At 43.0% G+C, this 24,429-nt stretch overlaps 1 protein-coding gene across 6 annotated transcripts in view; it reads right to left on the minus strand.

Moving 5' to 3' along the window:
• Nucleotides 1–24,429, minus strand: part of PRKAG2 (protein kinase AMP-activated non-catalytic subunit gamma 2) — a 403,378-nt gene that overhangs the window by 225,780 nt on the left and 153,169 nt on the right. Inside the window, exon 1 of one of the 6 annotated variants that reach the window (XM_030550043.1) lies at nucleotides 2,738–2,903. The exons of the other annotated variants lie outside the window; for them this stretch is intronic. Within the exon in view, the coding sequence (XP_030405903.1) occupies nucleotides 2,738–2,831 (94 nt within the window). The 5' untranslated portion in view covers nucleotides 2,832–2,903. Of the gene's footprint in view, nucleotides 1–2,737; nucleotides 2,904–24,429 lie in introns of those variants that run through there. 6 annotated transcript variants of the gene reach the window in all.

Consider the following 24,429-nt stretch of genomic DNA (forward strand, 5'->3'; position numbering starts at 1 on the left):
GAACCCCATTAACACCAACAGTATTTGCATAGCTACACCCGCATCACACTGCTCTAAAAGCACAGGGATATATTTCTAAAATTAATTCCTGCTCCCTGACAGCAGAAGCAGCTCAAGAGAATGCACCAGTCTGCATTACTACACCTGATGGGCCACCACTGGTGTTTGTTACAAATGTTCTTACAAAAAACAAACACTGGGGCTGGTCCTAAAAGCTCTTCAACACTCTCAATTGCCATGAGAGCTGATGGTGCTCAGTGCCTCTCAGGATGAGTTTAGTACGGGCCAGTGCTTTATAAACATGAAGTTCTTTTGGTAAAGCTTAATTCAGAAAATAATGCGAGCTTTTTAATAAATTAACCTATCCTAAAGAAAAAGACATTCACACACATTAACCTGCTTCCAGAAAAGATTCCAGATTCCTCTGGGATTACAACAGCGGCAGCTACTCTGAGGAAGCCAATATAACATATACATCTGATCTTTATTTTCCTACCCTTGTGACCTGAGGTCAGGTTTTGGAAAAACACCTGCAGCTCATTCATGATACAAATGTGAGCCATGTTTTGAATATTGCAGATGGAAATTCTGCATAGTAAATGAGCTCTAATTCTGTCTCTATACCACCAGGGTGGGCTACACGGCAAGATTAATGAGAGCAATTATGGTCGGAAACTAGAACAGACAGCTATTGTTTTACAGCCTGCACAACTCACAGCACCGAGGAACATCATGCTCTTTCATATCCACGGAAACCTTTCAGTTCACTTTAGTTAGACGGGAGACGGACTGTGTAGGAATAAGGAGGTAAATGTTTATGTGCTTTTCCCTTTTGACTGTTTCATAAGAAAAACCATACTGGGTCAGACCAATGGTCCATTTAGCCTAGTATCTTCTCTTCCGACAGTGGCCAATGCCAGGGCTTCAGAGGGAATGCACAGAATAGGCAATCACTGACTGATCCATCACCTGTCATCCAGTCCCAGCTTCTAGCAACAAGAGGCTAGGGACTTCCAGAGCATGGGGTTGCATCCCTGACCATCTTGGCTAACAGCCATTGATGGACCTATCCTCCATTCTCTTATCTAATTCTTTTTTGAACCTCCATTTCTGTAACACATGTGATTTACAATGTTTTTATAGCAATTGTTGTTGTTGCAGGTTGAATTATTTCCTGCACAAGGGAGGATTAATGTTGGGTGTTTGCACCTGGGGCCTACATTTAGAGGAAGTATAGATGCTCCAGTATAGCAAGTGGTGCTGCTGGCCAGACAACTGCTTCAGAATGAAGACTTCAGGTGCTCCCCAGAACTTTCCATGGACCCTGAACACCCTATGTCACAATGTCAACCAAGAAAAGATGGAGAGGAAGTGGCTGGAATTGTCATAGATCAGACTCAGTCACACCACTGCCTGTCAGTTGTTGATCTGGGTCCTCTGTGGGCCTAATGTACCTTTATTCCTGTATAAGAGGGCAATGTTAGCTGTCTCTTTACTAGATCACACATTTTACCCCACTATGAAATTCTCAAGGCTTAGATCTCCTTTGATTTACACTGATACTTCACAATATTCAACACTGCAACAGAGAAAACAAGGAACACATATGGCAAGAGAAAGACTTTAAAAACAGAGCAAATTAATTAAAAACAAACTTAAAAAACACCTTGAAGTTTATTGACAAGAGTAAATGATGCTGAAAAATAGTTACTAAAACTGGACGCACTTCCATATACACCCACAAGGCCTATTTCTTCTCTCATACTAGTTTTATACCAGTGTCACTCCAATGCAGTTTCTCCTGAATTATACCAGTATGAGAGAAGAATCAGGCCAGGGTTATTAACCAGTCAGACATACTGAACTCTGTACTTATCTTATTGATTCAGTTTGACAGTGACACTGTTTTTGAGTGCCATAGTGCCAGATCAGTATCTCTCTTTTTTCTCAGCAGAATTGTGCTTTACCAGAAAGTACATAGTGCACAACAATACCATCACCAGGTGATACATGAAATTCATTCCCATTACTCAATCATAGCTTTCTGCTGTTCATCAGACAGAAATCAGCAGAGGCGCTATTCTGTTCTCAGGAAACACACGTGATGCTTCATCCGACGTCAGAATACCCCATGCTTCCTGGCCAACTCAGCCTTACCTGAAATTTGCTTCCCAGTGCCATACTCCAACCAAACTCAGCACTTGTTCCATGATTAACTTGTTTTAAGTGACCTAATGGAGGCTATTTAACTAAAGATGAAATATAAGTGTACTGGAAATTGCGGGGGGACACTTGAAAGACATGGTTTAGAACAGCAGTTGCCTATGGGAGGTAGCATTTAGTTTGAAAATTTTTATATTTCCCTTTTTAACTACCAGTTATACTATTTAAATATTTACTAACTTAGCACTTCATTTAATTCTCTTTAAAGTAAGAGAGACCTAGTTTGAAATTTACAGTCAGCAGGCCTGCCAGGATATATTTCACAGAGTTTAATCTCAATACTGTAAAGGAACTTTGAAAAAAAATCATTTTGGAAGATTAGTTCCTTATAGATTTTTAGATGTATACTAAAGGCATTCACTTAGGGTTTCCCATCAAGTACAAAATACTGTATAAACATCCCCATTAATATCTACCCACAACAGAAGGTTGCTCTTTTTTTTGTATACAGACACAAAGCCTGCTCCAAAAAAAGAATTAATCCTCGTATTGAGGGGTAACAGAAGTTCCCTACCTAAAAGGCCATGAGGTTCAGATTTGCGCCTCTCAGAGCTTCTGCCCTGGTCCTTTTGTTTCTTGCTTCCTCTAAGACTGCCAAAACGCTTCATGAGCTGCAGCAGGCACCAAAGCAATAGCAGCCGTCAATCATACCAGGTATCGGAGAAGAAGAAAGAGCAGATCTGATCAAAAGATGGAGGGGGGCAGGAAAATAAGTCAGTTAAAATGGAAATGCAGGGGCAAAAAGTAAGATATTCCAAAAAGTCAGCTGAAACAATGTGCGGCTATGAAAAGCTTCAGCTTCTGAATTTCTGAAAGAGACTTCAGACCACGTCTTAATGACAAAAAGATCCAGAAGAGGTAGCTGAACTTTGCCCAAAGCAGTTCCGATCTTAATTCTTACTGTACAGTAACTATTCTGAAAATATCTGTGGATACCAGGAGAATTTCAAAAGCCTGTACAGCTTGCAGCAGCAGTTCTTATCCTTACGCAGTCAGAAAGCTTCAGAGGCTGAAACAGAATTTCACCAGTGGGTCAGCTTATGCAGAAGAGGTCAGTAACTAGCTGACAAGCTCCCCTTTTTAAAAAATACTAAATATGCAAAGGAAGCACAAGTCCTCTTGAAGGGAATTGTCATGTGCAGTTCTGCATGATGTCTCTTTAAAAAGACTGTAAAAGGAAACCACCCCTGTACAAACAATTCTTGGCACCAATTGGTCAGAGCACATTCACATTATGACATGACATCACACAACTATTTTGATTCATGTGTCCTAAGTCTTTGCAGGGACAGAATCATACGGCTGCCTATTGATGAGCTAAGAAGTGACAGGCTCCTTGAGGACGAATAGCTAATGGATTAATGGGGAATGAGGCCTTGCCAGTTCCTTAAAAGGAAGGTGGTCATCTTTTGGAAACTAGAGACAGAGCTGCGTGGTAGACATTTCTGTATCAACTTGCACTCTCTCCAAATATCCTTGTACTGCACACAAGGAAATGGTTCTGATAGACTGCCCACATTCAGCCAGTGCCCTGCTCTCTGCAAAGCAAAGGGGGCTTATGATAACTGTTTCCAACACAGATTACTTTAATTGAAATCTACCTTGCAAAACTTTTAAAACAAAAATTATAAAACAATGCAAAGCAGAAATCTCAAAACTGTAAGGGTCTTATCCAGAGTAATTACCACACACATTTATTTGATTAGGATCTGGGATTCCAGATTTAGACAATTATTTTAGGAATGGGCTGAACATTCTGGGCTAGGTCCTCAATTGGAGTAAATCTGGGATCTGGTCCAATGTTTCAATCTGCTTTGAATGCCAATCATAGAATATCAGGGTTGGAAGGGACCTCAGGAGATCATCTAGTCCAACCCTCTGCTCAAAGCAGGACCAGCCTCAGACAGATTTTTGCCCCAGATCCCTAAATGGCCCCCTCAAGGATTGAACTCACAACCCTAGGGTTAGCAGGCCAATGCTCAAACCACTGAGCTATCCCTCCCCTTCCCACTGTCTTCAGGCTTACAGTGAATTCTTGGTTAAAAAACAAATTCCATGATGTTCAAAGTATCAGGGAGTAGCCAGGTAAGACTGGATCTGTAAAAAGCAACAGAGTCCTGTGGCACCTTACAGACTAACAAATGTATTGGAGCATAAGCTTTCATGGGTAAATACCCACTTCGTGATGTTCAAAGGAGCTGAATACCCACAGCTCCCATAGATTTCACTGGAATTTGTGAGTGCTGAGCACTTTCAAAAAATCAGATGCTACATGAATAATGAGAAGTTGCCACATCCTATTCTCCTCCATAAGGGAGAGGAGAGGAGAGGAGAAATGGCCATTGGTACTGCCAGGGAGTCTCTCCTGACAAGTCATTATGGGGGAATTGCTATTGTCACAGCAAGGTCACAATCCATTTAAGTGCTGACTGACTCTCAGCATCTATCTGACTCTTAGCATCCACAGAAACAGAGTGTGACACACATCTCCAGCCCAAGAAAGCAATGGGGACCTAACAATCCTTCTGCTGAGTCCCACCAAATTCCTCCTCGCTCTGTGGCTTCTGACATCGCAGGGCTTGCCATGTTTCAGAAACTTCAGAGTCAATTCTTACACACTCCAAGATTTCAGAGGCATGGTGCACACTGGATCGTCAACACTCAAGGTGTCCCAGAGCACAGGGAAGTCAGAATTAATTAAGCTACAGAGATCCAGGTGAGACTTCTAGGTCCTGGTGACGCAAAAGAATTGGAGCACCTCCCCCACATCCATTGTAAAGGAAACTTGGAAAAAGAGAACACATGGCAGGAAACCTTGGTTCTCCCTCCCACACTTCTTTAAAAAACCAAAGAAATTATTAACAAAAAGCTTCATTAACTTCAAACTAAGACTGCCCTATAGCCGAATACTGAATTTAAATATTGTACTCAAAGTTGTTCACAACTCTACTCCTCTCTACTTGTCCTCCCATCTCTTATGTCAAAACACCTTCCCTCGCCCCTTCTGCTCTGCCAGTTATGCCAGCCTTGTCAGTCTCTCTCACAATGATCTCAGTATTTTCCAGCAATGCTGCTCTTTATGCATTGAATACCCTCCCTGTATGGCCACTGCCCTCTCCTCCAAATCTTTCCCTGAGGCCCACCTTTCATAGAATTGTAGGACTGGAAGGGACCTCAAGAGGTCTTCTAGTCCAGTCTCCTGCACTCAAGGCAGGACTATGTATTATCTAGAGACCATCCCTGACAGGTGTTTGTCTAACCTGCTCTTAAAAATCTCCAATGACTGAGATTCCACAACTTTCCTAGGCAATTTATTCCACTGCTTAGTCACCCTGACAGTTAGGAGGTATTTCCTAATGTCAAACCTAAACTGCCCTTACTGCAATTTAAGCCCATTGCTTCTCATCCTATCCTCAAAGGTTAAGAAGAACAATTTTTCTCTCTCCTCCTTGTAACAACCTTTTATGTACTTGAAAACTGGTATCATATCCTCCCTTAATCTTCTCTTCTCCAAACTAAACAGATTCAATTTTTTCAATCTTCCCTCATAGGTCATGTGTTCTAGATCTTTAATAATTTTTATTATTAATTATTATTATTGCTGTCTTCAGTTTGTCCACATCTTTCCTGAAATGTGACACCCAGAACTGGACACAATATTCCAGCTGAGGCCTAATCAACGCAGAATAGAGCAGAAAAATTGCTTCTTGTGTCTTGCTTAAAACATTCCTGCTAATACATCCCAAAATGATGTTTGCTTTTTCCCCCCGCAACAGTGTTACACTGTTGACTCTTATTTCACTTATGATCCCCCATGACGCCCAGATCCCCTTCTGCGGTACTCCTTGCTAGGCAGTCATTTCCCATTATGTACGATTGTTCCTTCCTAAGTGAAGTACTTTGCATTTGTCCTTATTGAACGTCCCATCTTTATCCTGTAAGACCTTTAAACAATGTTCAAGTGGTACACATTCATGTTTAAAAAAGACAAGCCAATCGGAGATGTGTGAGAGTTTCTGGGAACAGAATTTGGCCCAGTAACTTTACAAGGAATAGAGGGCAAGAGAAGAAGAGAGAGAAAGCTAAGAAAACACCCAGTAAATAAACATCTGAAATTCCCTTCCCCCAGGTGCAAAATAAATGAGCCTCACTACAAAATCACTGTTAACTACATCTCCACTCTACTCTCCCCACAGCAGCATTTTCTCTTTCTTCTGCACTACTGTGACCACTGAGAATGACTTAATGTCATTAGAAAGAAAAAAATTTAAATCCCTTTTTAATGAGATAGAAATTGGTATCCCTTCAGTGCAGAAACAATATTCTCATACCCCTGTTTGGCAGGAGCCAAGAATAAATACACACTGATGACCTTTTCAAGCAGGCCACTGCACCAAAGGGACTCATTTCCCGTTGTCAAGAATGGCAGCCAGGCTCTGAAGATTTTACATACTGCTACTAGAAAATCAGACAATGCTGTGTAACAACAGACTTTCATGGCAATTTGTTAGAAAACAGTAAGTGCTGGGAGTGCCATCGCTTTGGCTCCTGGAGCTGACATTCTAACAACTGAGACTGCACCTGCACATCTGATTTCACATCTGTGTTAACAAGTTCTGTGGAAACATCTGAAAAAAATAATAAAAAGCCAGGCTTACTGGAGCTGTATTAGGACAGCCAAAGTTCTGGCAGCTTGAAACTAAAATCTCCTCTGAACAGCGATGTAAATACTTTGTCAAGTAGTTTTTAGGTCCCCAGATGTAAGCTATACCATGTTCTGTCTCCAGGGATAGCGATCACATTTTTTAAAAACCTAATGCGGCTGGTCCTGAGCCTTGTGGAGCACCCAGACCTCCAGCTGATCTCAAAGGAAATTGAGGTTGCTGATGTGCAGACTCAGGTCAAAGATAAAAAGATATTTTTCAAGAATTAAATTAATCACAAGGCTGTGGGTTTTCTGGTGAGAGGAGCAAGAGTGTGTATGAAATTCTTCCCTGTAATGTTGGACACCTGACCACAAGAGCACTGGACAAACAAATTAGATCCACCCAGTGAGATCTATGAACCAGTTTTATTTCATATAATCAATTTCACTCTGTTAGTTCTTCTTGCCCACCCCCTTCTGAAGACTCCTCATGTCTCCATCCTGGTCCCTTCCCTGTTCTGCCTCTGTACCTTACCCTGATTTTACTTCCTCCATTCTCATGGTTTTAATGACCATCACTATGCTGACAACTCTTCAATTTACCTCTGCCCCGCCCAATCTCTCTGCCTGGGCTCACTCTCAGATCTGCAGCTCTCCCTCTGACACCTCTTCCTGGATGACTGTGTTGTCAACTCAAACACTACATGGCTAAAATAGAACTCCTCATCTTTCCCCTCGCTGCCCAAATTCTCCCCACACACACCCTCTTCTATATCCCACCAACCTCCTTGTGCCTCAGACTCACAACTGCAATATGTTCCCTGGCACCTCTCCATCCTTCACCACTTATACCCCTTTAGGCTGCTGCTAAATCTTTCATTTCTTCCTCTACCTCTCCCATATCAATCATTTCTCTCCTTCACTGCTGCCAACCCTCCACCCAGGCCTTGGTACTCTCCTGCTTAGACTATTGCAACTCCTGTTCTCTGGCATGCCCGACTCCCACTTTGCTCCCCATTCCAGTCTATCCAAAATGATGTCACTAAGTAAACTTGTCTCTCTCTCCTGCCAATCTGACCTTGTCAGCCCCACACTCTCAGAGTCTCTTCCCTGGCATCAAATTCAAACTCCTTCCCACCTTCAAGGCTTTGCACACATGCTGTCTTCCTCTCTCCTTTTGTCGCATGTCACTCATATGATGTGCTTCTGCTTCCCTTCACACACCCTTTGTGTCCCTCTCCCATAAACAGAGCCCTACATATAATTATGCCGACATGAAGAATAATGTAATTATCTATTTTTCCCAAATATGCTGCATATTTGTAATCCAGGTGCCAGGGCTGGTGCAAGGATGTTTCGCGCCCTAGGCGAATTTTCCAGCTTGTGCCCTCCCCCGTTCCCGAGCCGCCACCCTGATGCCCCTCCCCCCTGGGAGGCGGGAGAAGTGAAGCAGCCACGGCGTGCTCAGGGAGGAGGCAGGGCAGGGGTGAGCTGGGGTGGGGAGTTCCCCTGTGTGCCGCCCCTTCCCCTTACTTGCTCCAGGCAGCCCTTCCCGCCCTCCCCTGCCCCAGCTCCCGTCGCCTAAATGCTGGGCAACCAGGGTGGCCGAAGATACGGCCGCCGTGGTCACTGCCGAAGAAAATGCCACCCCTCAAATCCAAGCACCCCAGGCGACTGCCTAGGTCGCCTAAATGGTTGCACTGGCCCTGCCAGGTGCTAAGCTTTATTTTACTGAGTCTCCAGCCCTTATGGTTGCAAAAACAAATTTAATAATGAGGATTGAATGTAATCAGTGCAGGGATGTCTGACTGAAGAGGAGCTCTGTGTAAGCTCGAAAGCTTCTCTCTCACCAACAGAAGCTAGTCCAGTAAAATGATATTAACTCACTGACTTTGAGTCTCTACAGAAAGAGCATGAAACAACAGCTCTGATATCCACAAACTTCCCTATTCATCTCAGTGCAGGGTTAACTCTGGACCCTGAAGCCTTGTCTACACTACAGGGGGAGAGCGATCTAAGTTACGCAACTTCAGCTATGTAAATAACGTAGCTGAATCGACATACTTAGATCTACTTACCACAGGGTCCACACTATCCTATGTCGATGGGAGACGATCTCCTGTCGATTCCCCTTGCATTTCTCATTCAGTTGGAGTACAGGAGTTGACAGGAGCGCAATCTGCAGTCGATTTAGCGGGTCTTCACTAGACCCACTAAATCGACCGCCAATGCACCTAACGCCGCGCATCAATCCCCCAGTAAGTATAGACAAGCCCTGATGTAAATATTTTAAACACCAAGGTTGTTAACTATTTCACAGCTGATCATTTTATCTGAAACATCAAGTTGATGCACTTTTCCCTTTCGGTTAGATGTAGCAGCAAAGCTACTGACTCAGTTTCATGCTCTCAAGGTTTGCTGGGTGAAATGTTTTCCCATTATCCACTTTTGCCTGTATGCTGGCCCCTCTAGGGGAGGACTGAAGCACAATGATGGGGCACTGGCACTGCTTGTGTTTTTGCTGTGGGTAAGCAGAGGACTTCAGTCCGCAATGTCAGGTACAAGCTTCACAAAAACTGGTTTTGAAAAACATGAAACCTAAATTAAGATGTAATAATTTTTTTAAATACCCAAAATGTGTTCTAACCTCCCCAGATCACTCTGTAAATTATTGCTACATTAAATCCTGACACCTCTAGGATGTTTCTTAAATCCACCCTTCCCAGGGATTTAAGATGGAGCACAAGGAATATCAATAACTTTCATGGGAATAGTGAGTGCTGGTGTAATGGCGATTTCTAGTAACAAAAATACTGCATTCCTGCTTTACACATTAAGGACAACGAATAAGGACTGCAGGATTTGCGTCCATAACAAATCATCATTTTTTAGCATCTGATTAGTAAACTATGCAGTATATTTCTGCAGCAATCATACATGCTTTTTACCCACAAAAAGAATGTTATTAATATCTAAGCAGAGCTGTTATTACATACTGATCAATCAGGCTGCATTTGAGCTGATAATCATATCAAGTCTATTCTGACAAACACAAAATCAAAAGAGATAGTTAGGAGTTTTTAGCTAATGAGGAACGTATCCAGAAGAAGGTTTTACACAAATTACTAAACATAGAAAAATTCTCATAGAGAAACTTTTTCTCTCTCTCTTCCCTTTCTTCTCATTGCTTCCCCCACCTTGACTTGGAACAGCCAGACTTATCTGGCCATTGCACAATTCCATAAATCAGACTCATTCGGCACTGCAGAGCAGAACAAAGCATTCCCCTCCATTCGAATGGCTAGAAAGGCTTTCAGACAACACTGAACGGAGAAAAAAAAAGAAACTTAAGAGATGGCTCATAGTGGAAAGGTGTGATTCATGCCCATAGCCTCACAATTCCTGGTGTGACAATGGGCACACTGAAGTGGAGGAGACTGAGCATCACTATCCCACAGTTCAGGGCAGGGAATACCTTATCCAACAGATACTACCAGAATACTATAGGGAATAACCTAACTGAAATGAAATTGGACAGGACACTGGGAGTGATCTTCTATCCCTGTAGTAAGTGCCATGGGAACTTTAATCTTCAAAAAAAAGTCAGTATCTTGGTTTTACTGTAACACAAAGATGAAATCACCTAACATGCATTGTCCTTAACAGAAGACTATGGTACTGGTTCTTTATTGACTTGGAGAGAAGATGAACACATACTGAATTACCAACACCACTATATTACAAACATGCTACTCTAATACCTAGCTATTTCCCATTAAATGCCTAACCAGGCTCACAGTGCTTAGCTTTGCAAGTTGATAAGCCACAAGGTGGTGGTAGCAGCAACATAGCTTAACACAAATTCAGTGTAGTTTTAACCATGGAGTTGGAAAAATTATCACAAAATCTAGTCATAAAAAACAGACGTTAAAAGTAATTTCAGATTATACACCTGCCCCCCTACTAATTATTGTGGTTTTAGAATCATTTGCCCTGTTTTCAAAGGATTTTTTCTCCCCTATTTCTATGTGAAAGACCTACATAAACAGGAAAAACTGACTATACAGGAGAAGCAGAGCAACTGACTATGCAAAGGGCTATGAAATGCACACAGTAAGCAAACTGGAAAAGATTTTTTTAGAATTACTATTCTCTAATCTTTTGAGTGAAAATGATCTTGTGTCCACTGGAACAATAAGTAAAAAAAAAAACCAAAAAAAACCCAGACAAGTGTGATTTTTAAGTTCACGATATCCCCTTAGTATTTTATCATGGACCGGCACTATGGCACTAGGGTATATAAATAGACACACACAAGATAGTATGCCACAATGGACAACAACAGTTGCCCCCTTCTGTTAGCCGTCCATGCCTGCCAGAAAGAAAAAACTCCAGTGATAGCTCAGTGAAGAAAAGAAAAGAAGAACCATGCTCTGAAGATATAAAACTTTAGAAATAGAGTGGATACAAGTCAATGATTCATGTTTTTTAAAATCAGATTTTCTTGATTGAAATCTGATTTTTTTATATAAATTAAATATTTTTCTTTTTAAAAATAAACCTATTTAAAATTAAATCTGATATCATGACTAAGGCTACGTTTTAATCATGGGTATTTTTAGTAAAAGTCATGGACAGGTCATGGGCAGCAAACAAAAATTCATGCCCTATGACCTGTCCATGACCTTTACTATATACCCCTTACTAAAAACTGGGCAGGAGGTCATGGGTGCTCTAGGGGGGATGGTCTGGGAGTGCCGTAGGTGCTGGGGGAGATGGCCCAGGTCTCTGCTGGTGCTGGGGGGGACGGGAAGTGGCGTGCGGCCTGGGACCCCTGCTGGTGCTGGCAGCTAGGTGGGCAGGCAGCAGCACGCAGCCCGGGATCCCAGCTGGTGTGGGGCAAGGGTTGGCCGGGGCTCCCTACCCAGCTCCGGATGTCCCTGCAGTTCCTAGGTGGCAGAGGGGTCAGGGGTCTCCACGCGCTGCTCCCACCACAAGCACCAGCTGCGTAGCCCCCATTGGCCGGGAACCACAGCCAATGGGAGCTGCGGGTGTGGGCAGCGCATGAAGCCCCCTGACCCCTCTGCCTAGGAGCTGCAAGACCATGCCAGTGGGAGCCAGGGAACCCCCCACCCCTAGGTAAGCTCCCCTCACTACTCGCCCAATCCCCACCCCTAGCCCTGATCCCCCTCCCACACACCCAAACTGCTGCTGCCCGGCTCGGGCAGCCCCGGAGCCAGCACCAGCCACTGCAGAAGTCACAGAGGTCACAGAAAGTCACAAAATCTATGACTTCCATGACAGACTCACAGCCTTAATCATGACAACCTATTTTTGAGGCCTAAACTTACTACAATCTTTAAAAATCATTTAAATTAAACAAAAAAGTGGTATTCAAGTAGTAATTATTTGCTGCTGAGGTTTTAAAGAATGTCAGACCACTGAACTAGTGGAATTCACTGGCTAAGCACCTGGAACCAGAGTTAAAGTGTTAAATCAGCTTTTGATAGCAATACCCTCTTCTGCAGACGCAGAAAGAATATTTTCTTCACTTAAGTTTATTCAACTAGTTCAGTTCAGTGATTAGCTCATTCAAAATTAAGAAACCAACTGGGAGCTGAAAAAGCAGGAAAACTTGTTTCTCTCTTCCAATCTGTGATGAGGTGCACTAACCTCTCGTGAGCACCTCCTGTCATGTTGTTGCAATCCCGAACTCTTAATCTCTGCTCCTGGTGCCTCCTGTTGGCTGTAGCCCTCATCAGGTATGTCTTCAGTGACTCAGCCCTCCAGCTACGTCACACAGTCTAAAATTGACAAACCCCTTCCAGAGTAAAAGAAAATCCTACAAGGACCATCACTGTGTCCTTGTTGGCATCTGCAGCCCTGTCTCTGGGCTCAGTCCTCGTTCCCTTCTGGGCTAGTTTTAAGTCTGTTCCTTCACTGTTGTGGAGCACTGGCCCCTGGCCTTTCTCCTTGGAGACTATTTGTCCTCGGTGGTTCTCTGGTGTTCCATCTCTCCAGCCAGGTCACTATTTAACTTCAGTCCCCTTCCAGGGGGTCGTGACCAGGAGTTCACTCAACAGTCTGTCTGCCCTTGTCAGGGTCTTCAGCCCTGTCCCTGAGCCCTTTAAATCCCAGTCCTTTGCTTGGGCTTCTAAATGAGCCTTATCCCCTTCTCGGGACATATGCTACTTTCCCAGTGGTTGGTGGGGGGACCCAGGCTCACCTACTACTCTGGATCCCAACCCAGCAACCCTATAAACAGCAGCCATGTGCTCCTTCCATTAATAGTTGCTGCTGCATTTGCTGGGCTGCTTCCCACATAGCCCTTACCTCAGGGCTGATGTTCTCAACTCCTCTTCTTTCTCACTGAGTGACAATGTCACCAGAATCCATCTTCTGGTTCTTCCTGGAGCTCCAGTGACCAGCAGGGAGCACCCTTCCTTGCTCCTCTGGTCCCAGTCCAGAACTGACTTGCTCAGGCCCTGCAGCTCTTTTAAACTGATTCCACTGCACTCTGATTGGCTGCTCACTGCAGCCTTTCTACGCAGGCCTGGATGACCCACCTCCCTTCCTAGGATGGGGTGTGGTAGGACCTTGAGGCTTCCAGCAGGGGCTTCAAAGGGCATGGTACACCCAATCACACAATCTATGAATAAAAACTAAGTGTGAGATCTACTAGTTCTAAAATACCAAAGAACATGATAACCAGAAAACAATCAGTTCAATTCACTACCTACAGAAAAGACTTCATTTAATAAATCTAAATGCAAAACATGTTTTGATAAACTTACTTATTTTCCTTACGAATCCAGCACATTTAAGGTTGTTTTACTTAACTAATAAAAGCTCTTTTAAATGATGTTTTTTGAGCATTTTGATTGAATTACAATTTCCATCCAAATGGAGCTTGACACAAAAACACAAGTAAAAAATTGATCATTATCCAGTGAATAAGAATATCATTCACCATTTTCTAACATAATACAAAAATGTAAAAATGAAGAATCAGTATCAATGTATGCTAACCTATATAATTACTTAAATAAATGTGTGCAGATATAGTGATATATAAGAAACGGGTCTCTTACATAACCACAGACTACACAAGGCTTAATGGATAAAACCAACACAATGGATTTCATCACAGTGTGATATACACAACACAGGTGTAATGCCAAAGAAACTATGGAAGGCACTGAAGTGTCATCTAATCAGTACCTTCCAATGGTTCACTGTCATTTCAAGTGATATTGCTCTTGGGAGTGGCACCATAATGGACTGGCAGCAACTCTCTGACCACAGAAATAGACTGGTGATCAAATCCAACCTACTGGTAATCACCCTTGTGTTTGAAGACATCTTCATCTTGGTGCATATGTTCACACCATCATGAAATCAAACAGAACCCCATTTGCTTTTTAATATACCACAAAAGCTCTAAAAGGAGAACTGAACAAAAAACATGACCTACTCTTGATCACTTCTCTGATCTAATGATTCTGGAAAAATTTTGCTATCAGCAAGGAAATGAAGTTGAGGACCTTGCATAAGTTTATATCAAGAATAATTAAAAAACATAACTTACTAGCAAACTCTGGCTATAAACTCTGTTCTCTGAGTAGAAAATACTCACAAAAATCTGAGTCAGTGTTCACATTGCTCTGAATAATTCTATGCATAATGTGTCTGCCTCACATATAGTGGTTCCAAAGAGCTTACGAGAATTAGTTAGCCAAGTACAGGAAGGAGCCTGAACAGATGGATGTATGGAGGAGGAAGCATTCATTATTTTATACATCAGGCCTGCCTGAAAAACTTATATAAAAATCTTCCTAGCTTTTCTCTCCATCTTACTGAGATTTGTGGGTACAGAGGAGACAAAGTAATTTTCTTAGCAACAGAAAAGTAAAAACGTGCTCCTACTAGAATTTTTAAAGGAGGCTAACACACTGTGAAAAAAGACAGACCCTGGAGCTCACTGACTAATGGTACCTATAAAGACCAACCTTCCAGCACAATGAAAAGAGTAAACAGCGGCAAAGACTGGGGCAGCAGGTAGTTAGAGGGGAGAGCAAATCTTTAAGTGAGTTAAGATGCAAGATCTCTTATGTGATATTATCATCCAAGCTCCTGTCTTTGCTATTTCTCTACAATATTTCCATAAGTACTCCAGTACTCCCATCCTCTACAAGGGGACATCGCATCCAATCTGCAAACTGCCAGCCTACCCTTGGTGAGCTTTGCTCCATACACTAGGAAGACTTGAGGGTGTGAATCAAAGAAAAAATGTGGGATGACAGTGTGTAGTTTAAGGCAGAGAAAAAACTGTATGATATGGAAAATTCTTTTGCTGTTCATTCATTACTCCAAGTGCCTGAAAACACTGTGGATTGTGAAGCGTAGAGGAACCATATTTATGGCCACTGTCATTACCTGGTGTATTTCATCGCGTGGTCAGTTCACATGGTCTCATAGTCATAACACACACCTTCACCAACTATGTATTTATTATTTCCATACACAGTAACACAGTGTTGCTGGCTTACAGCAAGAAGGGGCTTCCCTGCACCTTCACTCCCTAGCCCAAGCCCACTCTCTACGCTTCCCTCCTGCGCACAGTTGCTCTCGGTTCCTACCACTTATATGCTCCCAATTACATCATTAGCCTAGTGACTACCATCCAGGCACTCAGAATCTCCCAACAGAAAGTATTTAATTGCTCATAACTGAGCCTGCAGCCTTCTTCATGCTGCAGAAAACATCAGTGACCAGGATGCTACTCACAGTACCCTGTCACAACCCTGAGAAAAACTTCATGTTAAAAAACAACAACACTGGCTTTGTTGGGGTCACTGAAGACATGAAATAGGGGAGAATGTTGAATTATTCTTTCTAAATGGATTATGAAAGTGCTGGGAATTGATCATTTAGATTTTCCACTCTCTATCACTGCAGATCATATTCCTGGGGCAGGTCAAGTAGGGTCAGTCCAAGCCATTCTGGCAGAAAGTACACAGAGCAGATTGGCAGGAGAAATAAGACTCTGAAACCTGTCTGTACCAGTGAAAGTCTGTGGCTAATGTTAAAGGCAGAGAATGCCCAGCCTACCTACCATACCCTGCTCTGTGCCTGAAAAGCATGGTTGGATGCTAAAGACAACAAAGCAGGATTTCACAGAAACAATTTCTCTCCCTCTCTAAGCATTACTTGTTTGGAATTTTTTTACTTATTAAAATATCATGGTTCTCGGAGCCTGAACCTCTGTCAAGGAAAAGGTTCAGCATTAGTTATGCCAGTGCAGGCTCCCTAACACTCTCGTACTATTGTGCTTCAGCTCTGATCTGAGGGACCAGACCTAGGGCTGAAAGAACAGGTCAGTCTCCATGGCCCATCCAGGCCTTGATTCAACAATGGACTTAAGCATGTGCTTAACTCTAAGCACGTGAGTAGTCCCATGAGTAATCCCATTTATTTCAAATGGACCACTCATCTGGTTAAAGCTAAGCACAGACTTAAGTGCATTGCTGAATTGGGGCCTCAGTCTTTGGAGCCTCTAATGAAGCTGGCAACTAGTATGCCATTATGGGTGTTTCTACATGGCAAGTGAAGGTAGCACAGGGAAGCATTCAATCTTTAGTCTAGCTAGCCTGGGTAACAACAGTAGAGTAGACGTGGTTGCACAGGCTTCAGCACAGGATAGCTCACCAGGTACAAGCTTGCCAGGGAGTCAGGGAACCTGCAAGGGTTACTGGCCTGTGCTGAAGCCTGTCTACAGTGTTATCCATGCTAAGTAGATTAAAGACTAAATGCTTACCTGTGCTACAATCACACCTTCACTTGCAGTGTTGGCATATCGTTAGTGCAACTTCAAGAGTGTCTTCTGGGTTTTGGACACCTGTCCCCTGGGAATGGGAGTGAGAGCCACAAAACTCACTTCACGTGGGTCACCAGGCAGCCATGAAATGAAATAGTATCAACAGTTCTGCATGCGAAGTGAGAGTATTGCAGTGCTCTGAATATCAGCTTTGTAAACTCATCTTCCTGCTGGATGCACATGGTTCTTTACAGAGATACAGAAAGACAAGGTCCCCGAGCAGAGACGCTTACAGTCAAAACACAGAAAATAACAATGGGCAAAGTAATGAGGGGATTCAAAAATAATAAAGAAAAGGCCTCCTTGTTTCATATGTACAGATTCTAGTTCCTTTTTTAATAAAATGATCCAATAACTCAAATATTTGCAAGTAAAGTGAAATTTAGGGTTTTTGCTCAGTGCATTTTTGGCACCAAAATATAAATATAATAGTGATAATAAACAATATAGATCACACTATAGCTAGTTGTTGTGTCTTTTCACCCACTGCAGTGGATTGAAGGGAGAGTGATATGTGAAAATATCCGTCCCTGTAACAGTCACAACACATACTTGTGCAGCTTGTCAACTCCCAGCAAGCCACAATACGTGTGCTTGTTACCTCTGCTTTTACCACAAGTAAGTGTACCTCTTTTGGTGGCAAACTGGCGCTTGGTAAGATTTTTCACCCTCTGCATTACTTTGTGGTCTATTTATTTTTACTCTGAAAAGCTCATTTTAAAATGACCAAGTCATGAAGTGCAATAACTTTGCTTCTAGAATGACTGCGGAATGCTGGCAGATTCCTTTTAAAGAACCACCTATAATGAGAAGAAAGCACTTTACTTTTTTTGAAGTAGCCTTCTTCCTCTAATATAAGACATGAAGTGTTAGGAACAAAAAACAGATGTGTGCTACCTCTATTGCTGGGCACTTCACACATGTAACAATGCAAGGCCTGGTAAATGACACTCTCATTCACTCAAGAAAACATACTACTTATTTAGCCCTTCAGCTGGGTACTGCATCCTTTCAAAGCCACTATTAATCATGCCTTAGAATTGGATGTAAAGAACAACCCAAACTGGTCACTATTTCTGTTGCGACTGGGACTGTCAGAATCAGGTCTTTACATGGTGCTTTAAGAAACCTTATCAGCTTTAAAGATTTTTTTTTTTTTTTTTTTTTTTTTTGCTATTATTACACAATGTGCATTAGGAAGGAAAAATCAATGTCATCACCTTGGCAGCCAGCAAGAAAGACTTGGCAAGTCTCTGACAGTCATATTAATCACAAGCATGTGACTAGAACAGAAATATCTGTCAAAAAACCTCTATCTTAAAAGCCATGAATAGAAGTTATTGCTTCCAGCCATGTACTTCTGTAACTCATGCAGGCTGTTTCCAGCCTTAATAAAATACTATAGGGGAGAGGGAAGATAAGGGAAGCAGTGCTGCTCCAATGACCAGGGCACTGAACAAGGAATCAGGAAACTTGGGTTGTATTCTCAGCTCGGCTAGTGTTCGCACTGTGAGACCATGGGCAACACACTTACCCTCTTTGAGAGCCTCAGATGAACAGCTCTGTGAAAGTGCTCTATGGGAGACTTCCCATGAACAGGTCATACACTTTATTTCTAGTCCCTTCTCTCCCCCTATTAACCAGTAAGGGGATTAAAAGTCCAAAAAGAAACATGCAGGTCTCGTTAGTTCTCTGTAGATTTTTAAGGTCATTCAGAGGCCTCCCAGTTTCTCTTCTGTTTATACTTCTCCTGTGTCGATACCCATTACCAGCCTATCTGCTGAGAGTGCAAATGGGAAAGTCACTGGAAAGTCTATCCTCTCATCCTCAGTAAATTGCTCAGAGTTGGATTACTGCAGGAGCAGTTCAGATGGCAACAGCCCTACTGGCCAGACACATGACAGCCCTACTGGCTGCAGTAGCATTGGAGAGTCTTATGGCCTGGAAATTTTAGCCACCTAATATGCATCTAAATCAAATTGATTGTTTTCATCCCCTCAGTGTATTAGAAGATGTAACATGAGCTACTGTAGCCGAGTGCAGCACAGATAAGGAAAGTTCAGCTTATCTTTATTTTGAGTTACAGCATTAGGCAGTCAGTGTTCCGCCCTCTGCAATTCCTCCTGGCACCCTCCCTGCGGGCCCCCTATTTATAGTCACCTGCTAAAAAATTAACGCTTTGTTAAACAACAAATCTACTAATGCCCTGCACTTCCATAGTACCTGCCATAGAAGTATATTAAAGCACTGTGCAGAAATTAAAGAATGAATCCTCACACCATCCCAGTGATATAGGAAAGCCTCCTTGTCCCTTTTTACAGATAGGGAAACTGAGGCTCGTGGAGGTTAAGTGTTCTGCTCAAGGTTGCAAAATCTGTGGTACAGTCAAGAACAGAATCCAGATCCCTCAATTCTGAGGCCTTTACTTGCACCACCAGGACATTCCCTCCCAGCAACAGTTTTGTCATTGAGCCAATATCCCATTACATTATGGCTGCCGTGTGGCACATAAAGAGACACCCATGGGGATGGGCGGGGGCAGCGGGAAGAGTATTACCAGTGAGAAATCCTCACTACACTTAGCTATCCCATCTGTATCTCCTCTCACCAGCCCTAATAACAGGCAGAGAGCTAAACATCCTGCATTTAGTACGGAGTTTTACTGGGCTTTGCTTTTGTAAGCAGAGTCAGGATAAGCTCTACCCTGACATCTGGTGGAAAGAATGTCAGAGAGTGTATTTGCATAGGCACGCCTACCCTATCCCAGACTGCTGAGCGGTGGGACTGCTTGGTGACAAATGACTCACCCTCAGTTGGTTGGTACTTGCTAGACAAGGGACATGGGTTCCAAAACCCAGTGAACTGAGAGAGGCGGGGGATGGGTATCTGTGCCTGGTGGTGCAGGTGCCTTGTGGAGCCAGAAGCACCAGTTGCACCCCCTCCTCTCTCCACTGTGGAATGTCAGAGTTGATTTTTTTTTATTCCCTCAAGAATCTAAATACAGGTTACTGAGCTGAACACACTTTGGGCTAATGGTGCACTAGCACTGGGGCTCCCCCACTAAGACCTGAGATCACTAAGAGTTGAAATCATGAAAGAGCTGAAATGACTGAGCTGAGAGCACTGAGTACTGTGCTAACTAGTGGGGGAGCTTGAAGACATACTGTGGAACAGAGCAGCTGGCGGAGTGGAGCAGTTGTGAGGATGGCTGGTGTGGATCACGGGACAGCTGGTGGCAGCAGAGCGGCTGGCAGAGCGGAGTAGCTGTGGGACGAGTGGAGTGGCCCACAGAGCGAGCGGAGCTGAGCAGTTTTGCAGAGCGGCTCATGGAGCAGAGCAGCTGGTGGAGCGGAGCAGTTCGTGGAGAAGGCGGAAGCAGAACCCACGGAGAGGCAGGGCAGTTGGCCCCGCACCATGTAATGTGCCCCTTTCTACCCAGGCTGGGGGGAGGGACCTCTACAGATAACCCTTGAACTCTGGGGTGGCATTGACCAGAGACTTTTGGGTTGTTGGACTTTGGGGTGATTGGACTTAAAACCCTAAGGGGAAAAAGGACAGTGCCAAACGTACTTGGAGGTGGGTTTTTGTTTATGGTTTGTGTTATAACCCTGTTTGTGGTGTTTCTCCAATGGGATACCGCATTAATTCCTTCCTTTATTAAAAAGATTTTGCTACACTTAGACTCTGTGCTTGCGAGAGGGGAAGTATTGCCTCCTAGAGGCGCCCAGGGGGGTGTGGTATGTGAGTGTCCCAGGTCACTGGGTGGGGGCTCGAGCCGGTTATGCATTGTGTTACTGAAACGGAACCCCTGGATACTGAACCCGGCCCTTGTTGCTGCCAACTCGAGGGGCAGAAGGGTTACACTTTAATTTAGCTTCGTTTGAACCTTGTTGCTCACAAGCCACTTAGTTATTGGAGGAGCCACATGTCCCATTGATTAGTATTATGCTTGTTTCTGGCAAGTGCCACAATGTGCTAGTCACTTTCCAAATATAACAATGGCATTGTTCTTACCCTCATGGGCTTACAATTTACACCTCTACCAGTACACCGTTAAATTTGCTCTTTGCCGGCACAGTGGATTGGACTCTATGTTTTGAGGTGAGAGATTTGTATACCGAGATGCAGCTTTCCTTGTAAGCTTATCTGAGACCTCAGTCCCTTGTTAACTGACTCAGGACTTTGAGATATCTTTTTCTGGATAATTGTAAGGTGACTCCAAAGCTTTGACCTAAAGCTAGAAAGGAGGCAGGTTCCTCTGAGACATTTTTAACTCCCTGGGACCCAAAGGAGAGATTCAGGATTCCCAAATGTGGAGAAGTTGCATGGAAGGAGGTTAATTCCGCTTGTAACTTCACAACTTTCTTTTCTGGAAGCTGGTTACATATTTGTAACAACTGTCCACAAAGCAAACAAGAACTTGTCAAGGAAAGCACTTTGTATGGTCCCCAGTGAGTTTCCTTTAAGGCTAAAACGGAGCAATGCTTGTGTCATTTATCAAACAAGGTGAAGAGCTCTACTGCTTCCAAGGGAGATTTGCCAGTCTTGTCTATTTAGAATACAAGCTCTTTGAGGGTAGGGATTGTCTCTTACACTTGTATGTACAGCACCTACAACAGCGGGCCCTGATCCTGGTTGTGGCCTCTTGGCACTACTGTAATACAAATAATTAATAATTAATTGCTCTAGTTTTCCCATTCTCTTCTCCACTTCCACTGTATCCCACATCTACCTGTTATGTCTTTTTTCAGTTAGACTGTGAGTTTGTCAGAACAAGGACTGTTTCTGAATTATTTACAGTGCCCAGCACAACAGTGCTCCAGTCCTGCTTGGGGACTCAAGAGTATTTACATAATACAAGTAATAATAGAAAAAATGTATCTTTTCTTTTCATGGCATGAAAGCCTTTCCAATTCCCGCTACATCTGGAAGTAGCCAGTACAGGATTTGCAACAGGGAAGGATAAGGAACATCTCCTTAACTTGGTATGGGGAAAAGAAAGTAGTGTGTATTTGGTGAATCAAAGATCCACACACTTTCCCAGTCATAAGCTCATCAGAGGGAAAATTTCTCACTCTGACATTTGACTTTCTGGACACAGAAGTAGATTCAGAGCTCTTATTTATGGCCAATCTCTGCATGGGCTGGAAGGATGAGAAAGTAAATTCTCAGGATTTTGATGACATTGGGCATTTTTTTTAATATGGTATCTAAGAAGTGGCAAAAACTGAAGGCAGCAGTTTAACAAAAAATGTTGGTGTTCATTCAGTTCTCGGATTTGCTTGTGTGTCTGCATGTAACATCAATAACTCCTTAGGTTTTTATTTTAATAGCCCTCTAATATGTTATCTTTAATTTAGCCTATTTTAGGCTTTGGTCTTTATAAATAAAAATTAAGACCTAGCCTGGAGAGGAACGTTAGCTAGTTTATTTCTTTTATCCCTCTCTTACTAAAGCTAATCTTTTTGAGATGTGTAAGGACTGATACAACAGCACTTGGAAAGGTTTTGAGAATCTGTTTATATTCACGATTGTTAAAAAGACTTAGCCCCTCTCTAGTTTGTCCCAATGACACTATTTTATTTTAAACAGCAAAAAGTAAACTAATTCATTCAGCCTTCCCTCTACCATCTGTGAAGCACTTTACAGCAAGATTTAATATTGCTTATTGTGGCTTTTAAGAGTATATATGTATTGTTCATGTTGTTACATTTTGTTAGGTGTCCACGAGTTTTTGGGAAAGTGAGCATCATAAGTAACTACTGTAATTTTTAATGAGAATGGGTGAAATCCTGACCTCACTGAAGTCAATGGCAAAATGGAACTGAACCCATTTGGGTATGTAGAATACAGCATAAGCACAGCTCGATGAAAGAAAATGATAAAATCCAGTACAAGCAATATTTCCAACAGTCTCCCAACATGAAGCATATATAATATGCTGCCATGCTTCTGTCAAGCAGGAGAACATTTCAGGGCCTTATAAATGGTTTCCCAGTAGTGAGGAGAATGGTGCAAAGTCTGGATATTTTCTTACTGTGACTTTTTTTCATTTATACTACATAGCCCAGTCCTTATACACAGGGGACCTAACAGCACACAGACAAATCCCCTGTTTGAGCCCAAACACCAATGCCTGATTCTCAGAGAGCAACTCTGCCAAGAAATGACTCTTGCTGGAGAGAAGACAGAACAAACTCTCCCGCTGCTAGCTCCCCCAAACAGAAACAACACATCTCAAAACTAAAGAAAATACAGCATTTCTTCAAAGACAGAACTGTGTTCATGAGCTAAGAAAACAAACTTGTAAACCTAGGGGTAATGGTGCCGCCTGGTGAGTTCCACCATAGCAGCATATTCAAAACAGAAGCTACCAACAGTAATGTTCTTCTTCTTAATTTAGAAACTGCAGAGGTAAGTCCTGATTTTTGTACCTAACTGTAGACCAGTTCTTTCCTCTATTGCCCAGACTTGACAGACTCGAGCTGAAGCAGTGTATGTTCTTTATTTGCCACTTCAGTGAGTTATCAGTCCACCGAAAAAAAGCACAGCATAGTGTTAAATGCAAGCGCACACCACATTCACCTAAATACATTGTTACAAAGTTATTTATTATATGTTGTATAAACACTTTCCTGACTAACACTAAGATTAGTTTGCTAACTCAGTTGTTTACCCGACTGGACTGCTGACCAAGTTGTTTACCTGATTGAACTCTACCCTGCCAGACAAGCAGGCATCTTTTCACATATCCTAATACCTAAAATATACATCCTACATATCACATCCTACAATTGCCCCAACCTCCAATATTTTGGTGAGACACACGCAGACATAGGAGAGGGCAAAAGAGAGAGATAGAGGCCTCGCTACATTAGCATTCCCATTCTTGCTGCCACTTCAGTAAAGCTGAACCACTGATAGCAATGGTGGGAAATTTTAAGGAAAAAATCCTAATACAGAAAATGCCAGAGACAAGATGAGAAAGTTTCACAGAAATCATGCATCACAAATATTGTATGTTTGTTCATTTTTAATTTTAAAATCAGAGCAGACAAAACAGTAGTACATGTGCATTGGGATATAATGATCTAGATCATCCAACAGACCTCTTCCTTTTCTAACTTTATGGTTAACCCCTCTGCTGCTGGCGAGAGTCCCTGGGTGGTAGTGGAATGAAACAGCATTCTTTTAAGTTCAGTTGTTCCAAAGGCAACAAAGATGGTACACAGAGGCAAAGCTGTGTGAAGGATCTGCTAATAGCCTCTGTACCCTAGGGGATATACAAGCTTTCCCTTTCCGGCCAGCCCTAGTAAATTATAGAATCATAGAACTGTAGGACTGGAAGGGACCTCAAGAGGTCTTCTAGTCCAGTCCCCTGCATTTCAGGCAGGACTAAGTATTATCTTATTCTAGACCAGTGTTTCTCAAACTGGGGTCGCCGCTTGTGTACGGAAAGCCCCTGGCAGGCCGGGCCGGTTTGTTTACCTCCCCTTTCCACAGGTCCGGCCGCTCACGGCTCCCACTGGCCGCGGTTCGCTGCTGCAGGCCAATGGGAGCTGCTGGAAGCAGCGTGGACCGAGGGACTTACTGGCCACTGCTTCCAGCAGCCCCCATTGGCCTGCAGCAGTGAACAGCAGTCAGTGGGAGCCACAATCGGCCGGACCTGCGGACAGGGCAGGTA

This window comes from Gopherus evgoodei, chromosome 2 (genome assembly GCF_007399415.2).
Source record: "Gopherus evgoodei ecotype Sinaloan lineage chromosome 2, rGopEvg1_v1.p, whole genome shotgun sequence".
Taxonomy (NCBI): Eukaryota; Metazoa; Chordata; order Testudines; family Testudinidae; genus Gopherus; species Gopherus evgoodei.